Source organism: Aquarana catesbeiana, linkage group LG04, assembly GCF_042186555.1.
Source record: "Aquarana catesbeiana isolate 2022-GZ linkage group LG04, ASM4218655v1, whole genome shotgun sequence".
NCBI classification, from domain to species: Eukaryota; Metazoa; Chordata; class Amphibia; order Anura; family Ranidae; genus Aquarana; species Aquarana catesbeiana.
Window position 1 is genome coordinate 166,351,917 of NC_133327.1, and position 11,884 is coordinate 166,363,800.

An 11,884-nucleotide genomic window follows, 5' to 3' on the forward strand; every position below is an offset into this window, starting at 1 on the left:
AGGAAAGGCACTTTTAAAGTAAGCGGCCACTTGGCCTGTTTTTATATTTTCTTTTAAATAAACAGAATCACACTATGGTATTGCCTTTTCCACCTTTTTTCTAAAAATATCATTCTGGCGGACCTTTTTCTGGATTATCCACTTGGCACCAGTAAAGATTACAGACCACTGTTATACAAAGCCCCACCTAACCTATCTTTTTAAGTAAAGAGGTCATGATGGTTTGGCAAGTAGGATACTTACCTTTATTCACCGGGTGTCGCTGTATTCAAAATCGCCCTTTGGTAATGGTAATGGTGTAAAAGATCAGACAACTTCACATAATTTATGGACGTTGTTTTGGCACACTTGCTGTTCATTGATGCACACTGCACTTTTTAATTGTTTGTGTCAAGTGTTTTCTCATGCATAACAATGATGCATATGATTGTATAGCAGTCCAGAAAACTTAACACAATTTATGGATGCTTGGTTTGATATATCTGCAGGCCAGTGTGCGATATGTCTGCTAGGAGCATAATATATCTGCTGGATGTTTACTGATGCACATTCTATTCATATTTGTCACTATATATATTTTTTTTTCCATTTATTCATGATTACATTCTGTACTGTATTGTTCACATTGATCATGAAATATTAAGCACTAGTACTTCACTGTCATAGTTATTTACTATTAGCGCCCCCTTATAATACATCCCTCACAAGCTCGAAGCCTGCTCACCAAGCACTTTGAGGGGAGCAGCTTTTATTTAATTCAACCTAATTTAATTTCAATTTTCACTCATAGCACAGAGTCGTCCTTTTTTTATTTTTTTAAAGACGACCTTGCATGAAAAAAAATTAAAAGCAGACAGTGGCAACTAAGGGGCAACTCTGGCATGTACTGTATGTATATTTATATACAATTAAAATAGGATATTAATTACATATAGTGTTTTTTTAAATTACGAACACAATGCAAAGTCTTCTTGAAAGGTTTTTATTTTGTTTTTTTATTTTATGAAATAGCCTGAGAATATATTTACTGGGGCTATAAAAATAAAATGAGTGTTTATTTTATTAGTGTCGTTTATTAATGTTGAATCCCTCCCATACCTTGTCAGTTTCCAACCTTTTCCAACCTCCTAACGAATTAGCGAGAGGGTTGGGGTTAAGAGCATCAGATCTTGCGGAAGACAAAACCCTTTTTTTCTATTCTCTTGCAGATAATTTGGTACTGCAAGTATTGGATGAATGCACTGAGCTAAAACAATATGTAAAAGTTTTGAATTCCTGGCACAAATTGTTTTAACACTACAGATGTGAGCCTACTACAATTTACAGTAGCCCATTGCACAGCCATCTGCTCTCGGATCTGATCCAGCCCACCACACCCTACTACTAGTAACGGAGATGTCACCCGTTCTCCACCAATCTCCATTGCTTATAATTTGTCCACGTCCAAACAGTTTCCTGTCTTGGCCAGTAACAGGCCAGTGCACCACATGGCCTCTTGCCTTCAGGTCCTCCACTACATCAATGGCAATCCCTTCCTCAAGATATAGGTGCCATTTCTGATCTGAATATGAAAAAATAAGTGAAAATTAGAACAAATGACAACATGTAACAGACACACAGAAAGCAAGCTTTATTTTTAAAATAACTATAGCTATACGCAAATGTAATGCAATGATTTGACATCAACATATAATATAGTACTACACATTGAAAGCTAAAAACCAAGCTATTTGAATTAAAGTGACACTAAAGTCTTTTTTTTTTTGTTAAAAATAACAAACGAAACATGTTATACTTACCTACTCTGTGTAGTGGTTTTGCACAGAGCAGCCCATATCCTCCTTTTCTCGAGTCCCTCTTCAGTGCTCCTGGCCCCTCCCTCCTGTTGAGTGCCCGAACAAGCAGCAGCTTGCTATGGGGGCACCCAAGCAGAGCCGCAGCTCCCTGTGTCCAATCAGACAGAGCCGGGCACCAACCCTGCCCCTTTCTATTCTCATTGGCTCACTGACTTTGATTGACAGTAACGGGAGCCAATGGCGCCAAGCAGCTGTCTCTGCCAATGAGGGGAGTCCTGGACAGCTGAGTCTCTCATGCAACATCGCTGGATCTAGATGGACCTCAGGTAAGTATAAAGGGGGATGAGGGGGCTGCTGCACACATGTTTTTTTATCCTAATGCATTGAATGCATTAAGATAAAAAAACCTTCTGCCTTTACAACCACTTTAAAGCTCTACAGCAACTTTCACTACAACTTGTTACCCTTTTTGTATAAGTTTACATCAAACCTGAAATGTCTCGTATTTATTCAAATTTTGTCAGCACACAGCAGACATCTTCAGCTGTACAGGCACAAGTTATGTCCTTTCCTTACTGTAAATGCCCCAACTCCTAGAACGCCTGGAAACTTTGACTTACTTTGTTAATGGTGTGGGCAACCTGGTCTTGCGGTTTTCAATTTCCTGCGTTTGCTAAATAGTAAGGCTATATTTTAAAGCATCAATCTTTATACAGAAATAATGACCTGTCCAGAAATTCAAAATCTTTTCTCCATAGCTAATTAGCTCCTATCATGGCATCAGATATCTAGCCTTTATCACTGTTGGTGTCTTTTTTATGGTGGGTCTAGGGCAAATATTGCCCCTTAGTGAATGCTAAGGGACATTAGATGCACTTCATGAATGCTATCCAAAATCCTTAGTTAGGAACTCAGATTAAATGTTTTGTCTATCTGCCCCAAAGTAAACTCTGCTAGCCAAATCCTGAAGGGCTTTACCTTTGTTTATCGTACTCAACATAAAATCGAGGAGCATCAACAGCCATTTGAGGGTTCATTCCAAATTCTGCCATGTTTAAAAAAACCTACAAAAAATATACAAAGCGAAGCAGGAATTAGATAAGGATCAACATAGATATTTTTCTTTTCGAAGGAAATCATACAACCAGCCTCCCCTCTTCTCTACTAATGAAAGTGTCTGCCTTTTTTTGCTAAAATCAGAAGTGTGACAATTTATTTTTAAAAAGGTATTTAATATAGTTATTAAAGTCACATTTTAAGGAGTGCAGGCCCTTTACAAGTTAATTTTGAGTTGATGACTGGGGACAAAGAAAGCATTTACCCAGTGAAGTGACTTAGCCTCAGGTGATAAACTGAGATGAAACAAATACAGTTACTGCTCTCTTATACACTGTGCGAGACCTGATTAGAGGGAAAGGGACACAATCCCCTTCACATACAGCACAGATATGAAGGAACATGCAAGAGCCGTGTTCTAAATAGACAAGCTGCGTGCCAAGCTCCCTTCCGTCACAAATTTATCTCAGATGTTTGAAAATCAGAAGGGACACATGCTAATAGAGGAACAAAGCACCAGGAGAGAAACGACACTTAGGACTTTGGCAAACATTACAGATATATGTGCCTTGTTCAGATTTTATGACTGAGGTTTAAAACCACTTTACATATCTTCTTCAGCTCTGAGTTTTTTTTGGGATAAGTATTGACATAAAATCATCCACAATGGCTCAAACTTGACATGGTCCAGAAACACTTAGACAAAATAATGGTGAATAAAAGCACCTAGACCAGATGGCGTACACTGCACATAATCTCAAAGAGTTGAGCTCTGTTATTTCTAAGCCATGGTTTCTAATTTTTAGAAACTTTTTATAATGACTGGTGTAATACAATGGAATGGCATACGGCTAATGTGGTGTCTATATGTTAAAAGAGGGTTCAAAGTCTTTACCAAGTTACCTACAAACTGGTTAGTTTAACTTCCTCACGAAGATCCAGTACATCAATGGATTGTAGGGGGAGTGGAGAAGTGTGCCAGTTGCTGGTAATCAGGCCCTGCAACATATGTCTGGTGGCTCTGGGAGGGCTTAAGAGGCAAAGAAATATTGGTGGTAAACAGCATCTTTGGCAATTCCTTTGATTAATAACAGCGTCCCTGTTCTCCATCTCCAGTCCTGAAGTGTACATTATATCAACAAGGGTGATTTGACTTTCTTGTTTACACAAGAGGTCAACTCAGTCTGGTGAGTGCGGCATTTGTTGATTTGCACATGGTGAAGTGGAGCACATATCATTTACTTTTGTGGAGCATATGGGGTGTATGGAACAATGAATACATGTTCTGATTTGGGACTCGCTTGGACATTTGTTATATATTTATTAATACCATTTTTTGTGTAGAAGAGGGCCTTCTCTAATTTTTCACTTAACATCTTCATTTATATTTTACTAAACAATTGGGAATTTGTGCAATAAAATTCATTAAAGTGTATATTTTCTCCCAAAAAATTGCCTTTGAAAAACTGCTACTTAAATATCTGTGCCATAAAAATGGTAACAATGAACATTTATTTCTCCCAGGCCTTTGCTTTCAGAAAATATATAATGTTTCAGGGTTCTAAGTAACTATCTAGTAAGAAATGCAGATTTTTACATGCATGTGAAAAGTGTCAGAATTGGCTTGGGAAGATAGAGGTTAAGCAATAGTCAGCATGGATTCATGAAAGACCAAAGTTGTCACACAAATCTGATTTTTTTTTTTTTTTTTTTTGGAAGGAGGTAACCTTAGACAAATTATGAGGAGACCATGTAGTGCCTCCTCACCATCTGCTTTAATCCTCTACTCAGTCGGTTGAATGAGTTGCAGCCTTAACATATTTGCACACCCCTCTACTGTTTTTACAGGTAAAGGGGAAGTGGTTGGGGGAGGAAAAACTGTGGCACAACTGCATTGTTTTACTGCACCCCTAACTGATTGTGTAAATGAGGCCTTAGAGTAGAGTAGAGAGTCTGTATTTTTTGGACTGCATATCCCAAACTAAAAAAAATAGTCTAGCATTTTTTTGTTATCTTATTTTTTTTCCCTGTGAAACCTCATTGTACTGTGGCTGGAATTAAGAGGCTCCGCATAAAAGTAAATATTTTTTAAACATAAATATTTTTAAACCATCATAAAGTTGGGGTTGCATAATATATATACATAGGTGTGCCTATGTTGTGGGTATCATTTGAAAATGAGTCATAGGTTGGTTGGTCACAATGCTCTAAAGTTCAGAGAGTGAATCATTTCTTGGTATGATACACTGTTAACAAGAATTAAAAAAAAAAAAAAAAAAAAAAACAACACACACCACACACACACAAGCTATGCTAAGGTAACATAAAAAATATGTATACGCACATTAGTCCTGCTGTGTCATTGTGATTTTTATTGAGCTGGTGTACTATAGGGGCTCAGCCTCACAAGTCGTCTATCTTCACAATAGAAATGACTTTTAATTGCAAAACAAAAATGCCCACCAATATTGTACTGAGGCATCAATGTCAAGATAGATTGTGCTATTACTGTATTAGTTTCTTCAAACAACAACAATTCACACAAGTGTGAGTTAAAGCTGTAGTAAACCGCAAAAGGAACAAAAAAAATTGGGCCCCTGCAAGATAATATATCATATCGTGTTAGCAAGCTCTGGCCGTTTGAATGGCCGAACTGCGATGACGTCACTGCATGCTGTCCAATGAGAGCGCAGTGCACATGTGCCGGTGGCATCACCGGCTGCTACTAAAGTAAATATCTCCTAAATGGTGCCCATTTAGGAGATATTTGCTGTACCTACAGGTACACCTCATTATAGGCTCACCTGTAGGTATAAATAAAAAAAGCAGACTTTACTACCGATTCAACATGTCCTATATGACCTATTCTGGACTACTGTGTGTCAAAAAGTTTGTTGGTTTTACTATCTGCTATCATAGTGAAAAAAGCCCTTTATATAACCAGACTGTATAATCATAAAATTAACACCACATAATCACATCACATACTATACCAGTGTAACATGAAATAATGACATCAGAAAGTATGTGACCCTGGACCAAAGAAACCAAAAAACAATAACAAACAACCACCATAATTAGACAATTTTCCTCAGACTAGTTGACCACCCATCTCAAACAAATGATTTGCCGTCACACTTACCAGCCAGACTGCAAAACAACCAATTTGTCCATGTCTAACAGGGGGTTAAAAACAGAGGGTCTTGTTTGCACACATTTGCAAATATACACATAAGCAGCAGTGCCCACACTAAGGGACCTCTGTATATACTGCAGTCCTAACGCTAAATTTCCTAAGTTTACATAATAGGAGCGCCTCCAAGAATAGATAAAGGGCAAGTATGCCCCTCCTTGAAGGCACAGGGACGCACGTGACACCCAGCAATAGCACAGTGGCAGTGAAGGCATACAGTGCGTCCCTGCACCCAATTCAACCAACTGTACAAAAAAAGTTGCAACCACCCCAACCTATAACTGGCCTTTGTACAGTTGGTTGATAAATGTACAAAGGCCAGTTATAGGTTGGGGTGGTTTCCACTTTTTTTATACAGTTGGTTGAATTGGGTTCAGGGCAGGGCCGTCTTAATGAGCGGGCACCCCTGGGCGCTGCCCAGGGGCCCCAGCACTTTACCTGTCCCCTTGTAAACATGTACTGCTCCTTCTTGCTCAGGGGGTGAATAAATATATTTTTCTGGGCCCCATCAGTTCAATAGAGGAGCCCAGAAGGTGGGAGCTGAGGGACTTTTTCTTCATTTTCGGGGCGGAGGTACACTATCCTGCGCCCAGCCACATGCTCTAGAGTGCCCGGCTGCTGGGCTATTGGAGCTGCGGCTCCAGGCCCCTCCCTCAGTCTCTGCCGATGCCTCCTATCACAGGATCTGTTCCACTCACACAAATCCTCAGTGTCCAAGAGCTGCAGGCAGCTATCTGGGGGAAGGGCGCTGATGTCATCCAGGAACCCGGGAGGAAGGAAATCTGCCATGCTGTTGATGATGAGGTTAGTAATCTTATTAGGGGAAGGGAGGATTGTGTAGAAACTGACCTGGGGGGGTTTAATGATTGTGCTAGTATTTTGCAAGTGCCCACCATATAATGTGCTGTGCAGTGCCCACCAGGTAATGTGCTCAGCTGTGCCTGCTATCTCACATGATGTGCCCACCATTATAAGCATGCTGTGCATTGCCCACTGTCATGTGTTGTGCCCACCATCTAATCTACTGTGCTTTTGCCCCCTCCCATGTAACATACTCTGCTGTACCACCCATTGTAATGTACTGTGCCCCCTCACAGAGTCTCTCTCTCTCTTATATGTTTGTGTTTTCATTTTTAATTTGTTTTAAAAAAAAGGCCCACCAAAATCCCGCACCATAATGCTCTTATTCTGGCCCTGCCCGGCTGCTATCTTTCTTCCCTGGTGTCAGTGTTTGGCTGACACCAGGGAAGAAAGATAGCAGCAGTGTTTGCTGCGGCTGCCTCTGCTCTTACAGGTGCCGGGGACTGATGTGAGATATCTGGCAGAGAGGGGAGCAGTGAAAACGATTATGAGCGGAGAGTGACGGTGAAGGTGGCGGAGTAGCACGGCAGACACTGGGCAGCACACAGTGAGTGAGGTGCCACACTTGTGATATCCGAAAAGAATCATCCCAAAGTCCTCACAGTGCCTTTTAACATCTTATAGCTTTAGGATAATCATCCCACACAGGACACAGGTGCTCTAACGGGCTTTGTCAAAGTGGCGTCACATTGGCTGTTTGGGGTGCTGACTTTTGCTGCGGATGTACTGTGGGGTACAATCTAACACACAGGACAGCTATAAATGAACAAAGTCAGCACCCAACAGCCACGTGACACACTTTGGCAAGCCATAGAGCACCTGCTTGTTCTGTGTGGATGATCCTAAAGATATAATACCTAATGCACACAGGATATTAAAAAAAATGCTTCCTCCTCTTGGCAGTAGTCTCATGGCAGAAAAAAAAGCCTGATATTTACTGAAATGAATTAACGCTCAAGTGCTAAACGCCTGTAAACGTGCCTAACACTTAAAAGCATTAGACACCTTTTTCAAGCCCACATTTACACGTGTCAAGCATTTTTTCTGCCAAACGCTACTGCTTCCTGACCCACTGGCCTGGGTTTTTTTTCCTGCTTGTAACACCCTGCCACCAAAGATTCTAAAGGTTTAGGAAGCATTAAAAAACAAACAAAAAACACCAGTGTGCATGAGGCCTAAAGATCTCAAGGCATTGTGAGATGCTACATGCTACACTTGCCACTATACCACCTACTACCTACACCTACTACACTATGCTACCCAACCTGCCACTACTCCACCCTATACTACCCACCGACACTAACCTCCTACTACACCAAACCTGCCAATCTACCACCCTATACTACCCAAACTGACACTATACATTACTACACCTATACTGTACCCTCCTGACCTTCCCTTTGTGACCCCCAACCCTCTGTACTGTGCCCTCCTGCCCCCGTACTGTGTACAGTCATACATAAATACAGGCCACTGAATGAGTAGTGCCTCCTCCAGCATCAGCTGGCCTGTATTTATGTATGACTGTACACAGTATGGGGAAAAAAAGAGTCAGTATACAGAGGGTCACTGTATATGGGGTGGGGGCAGTGTGTAGAGAAGGCGGGACAGTGTGTATAGCGGGTGAATTTAAATTGTGATAATTCCTGGTTGTGTGTATTTTTTGCTTTCTACTCAAGACTCAAAGCCACACCAATATGTAGCATTATTTAGCCACATCCTCTCCTTGCCACCACGCACATAGTGTGCCACAGGTCACCATCTCCCTGGTTGGGGCCCCTAGTGCATTACTTTGCCCAGGGGCCCATGATGTTATTAAGATGGCCCTGGTTCAGGACGCACTATATGCCTTTCACTGCCACTATGCTTTTGCTGGGCGTTACATGCGTCCCTGTGCCTTTAAGGAAGGATGGGCTCCCTTCAGGTATACTGTCCTTAATCCATCTATTCTTATATGTGCTCCTACTATGGAGACTCTGGAAATTTAGAGTTAGGATCGCAGTATATAAGAGGTCCTTTGGAGTGAGCACTGCAGCTTAGCCATATATTTGCAAATGTGTGGGAAAAAAAACCCTCTTGTTTAATGGAAGCTGTTACAGGGTTAATTTGGTTATTTTGCAGGCTGGCAAATCTTTTGTTTGTTTGTGATGGGCAATGCCCTTCCATGTGTACCTTGCTGCAAAGGCCAGTTACAGCATAGGTTGGGGTGGTTGCCCTTTTTGTATAGCAGACCACCTAAGGGGTCAGCTGCCACGCCTGTTTCAAAGATCACTTCAGAAAATAAATCAATAAAACAGCTGGATTTGGAAAATTTAGTGGTACCATAGATCATTCTTAAATCTTGTCTTCTTACCAAACCTATATCACTTAGGTTAACTGTTCTTTTTACCTGCACATGGCCTTGTGGTTGCATGAAGCCCCCCATTACACAAATGAACACAACAAGTCTTCAGTGTCTGCAGTGGTGGCTAGTGCTGGTATAATTGTATGGAAGGGACGTTTTCCAGGTGAAAGGCATTTGGATGTCCAGGAGAAGGGAGAAATTTTTCCCTCGGTTCTAAAATATATAAGTTATAAACCATTTTAGAATTAGGCTTTGTTCTTATTTTTTCTAACCATCTTTTCTTTTAATAGCATTTTACTGTACTGTAGCTCTTAGGTTTTACATACAAGCATTTATATCATGATCCCATTCTTGGCTAATCTAAAGCAAGTACCCTGCCAAGGAATGACTCTAGCATCATGCAGAAATTAAGTGCCCATTTATACATGTTCTGTCTGCTGAGGCCTGTATTGAAGACTTTTACAAATAAAGCCAAATTGAAGTTGGATGTAAGGTATACAATTGGCAACTGGCTAAAAAAAACAAAAAAACAAACAAAAAAAAACACCTGTTGAAATACATATACAAAGAAATGTTTTATCTTGCAAAAGATATGCAAATTTGTCTTATGATCTAGGATACTGTGCCATTTAGAACAGTCAAGTCAGCTTTTGCAAGGCATTTTCTTCACGGCCCTTGGAGAAAATTATGTGGATAAACAAGGGAGGAGGGGATCTCTAAGATCTATAGAGTGCTAATAGAAATGAAGGGGTCGGAGATACCACCATTTATCAAGAAGTGGAAGAAGGAATTGGATACACAGCTTAAAGAGCCTAAGATTTGGAAAATACTGAGGAGGGTTAATGTCACGTGCGTTAATTGTAAGATGCTAGAGTTAAACTACAAGTGTTTGGCAAGATGGATGTATTACTCCTGATAGAGCACACAATATCAGAGTGAAACATCGCAATTTGTTGGCGGGGGTGTAAAGAGATTGGGACGATGGCGCATATATGGTGGCCAGAAATTTAAAAATACTGGGGGAGAATCAGCAAATTACCAGTAAGATAACTAACATGAAGTTCCAGACGACCCGTGGGGGGTTTTATTCCACGGGATTAGAATGCCTACTAAGGAATATCTGAGAACGTTAATACCACAGTTGTTGAATGCGGCTAAAAGCCTTTTACCTAGATACTGGCAAGAAAAGGGAGACCCACGTCGGAACTGGTTTAATAAATTAAATGGAATTCAAAGCCAGAATATCTTAAGGTTCAGTGAGGGGACGGGAATGGAAGAGTATGAAGAGAAATGGAGGGAATGGGGCAAAGCGCTCAACGAGGTGTGCCGAGGTGATGGGTACATAAAATAAAAATTAGATGAGGCCCCAAAGTAGCCAGACAGTCGCACAGCATTCAAAAGAGGAGAAAAGTGAAGATTAGAACCGGTAGAGTAAGGGTGAGGAGAGAAGGGCAAGACGAGTGTGGGAGGGGGGTGTGCTCGGGGGGGGGAGGGCGAGAGGAGTGGGAAGAGTATGGGGTTATACTTTTTGTATGCGTTTTAATGGTGATACCAATGTAGTGGGGTTTATTAAATATAATAGGATGAATGATTCAGATAAAATTAATAAGGAAAAGACTTTATAAAATGCTACAATGATGTGAAGATAAGTAGGGAGCGTATGAACTGCAAAGTTGAACTAAGTCTTCTTGGAAAATTTCGCTAAATGGCGTTCCAGGCACACAGTAAAGTTAATGCTGAACATGAATAAAAACTAGGTTCCATATTTCTTTGTTCTGTTTTTTTTTTTTTTATTTTTTTTTTTTTAAATTCATTAGTTGAGGATTTACATAATAAATGTAGCCATATTTTAATGCAAGTCATTTAATGCACTTAGGCGATTGATTTTTATTTTGTTTTGAGCATTTTGAATGTAAACAACCAGCATCTTACAACATAAGAGCAAAGGATAAACTGGAATAACATGTAAAAGTCCATGTTACGAAGAGCCTTAAGGGAATTGTCCATAGTTCTTTACGGAGGCTGTCAGTCAGATGCAATGCCCCCCAACGATACTCTGCTTGTTAGGTTCACATCGGTACATCTGCCATCGCAGTGGGCGACAATGACTGTTTTTAGGTATGGGAAGCATGCAACCCTCTTGATGTGACGTGATCGGTCTAGCACCTATCACTAGGCCCAAGCCCTGTCACTGACTACGGAGTGACATTACTGCCTGACCCTAGTATTGTACAAGGCAGAACGAGGCCGACAGAAGAAGGTGAGGGGGGCAACCAAAAGTGGATAAAAGGATTGGGGCTGCCTATTGTAAAGACACCGCACTTTACATGAAAGGGAATAGATAACCCATCCAACCCCTTCCATCTGCTGCGTGTACCCCAGACCCTCCAGAAACCCATCATCCTCGTGGGGATACAGGTGGAGCTTCTTAAAGTAATTTACACCATTTTCTCCCTGTAGATCCCTTTGCTCTGAAAATGTATACTAGTCTAATGGAACAATGTTGTAACAATGTACTTGTATGTCTAAACAGAATAAGGTAGGAGTATTTAATCTAGTCCTCAAAATCTAGAAGATAATTTTATTTCTAGATAGAGCATAAGTTGCTTAGACCCTTATAACTGCTGACACCAT

At 40.7% G+C, this 11,884-nt stretch overlaps 1 protein-coding gene across 1 annotated transcript in view; it reads right to left on the reverse strand.

Annotated features, from left to right (window-relative positions):
- Positions 1–470: 470 nt before the first annotated feature.
- Positions 471–11,884, reverse strand: part of LOC141139619 (glutathione hydrolase-like YwrD proenzyme) — a 114,371-nt gene continuing 102,957 nt past the window's right edge. Inside the window, 4 exon segments of the mRNA XM_073625923.1 lie at positions 471–1,567; positions 2,782–2,860; positions 9,296–9,336; positions 9,339–9,423. Of these exon segments, the coding sequence (XP_073482024.1) occupies positions 1,314–1,567; positions 2,782–2,860; positions 9,296–9,336; positions 9,339–9,423 (459 nt within the window). The 3' untranslated portion in view covers positions 471–1,313.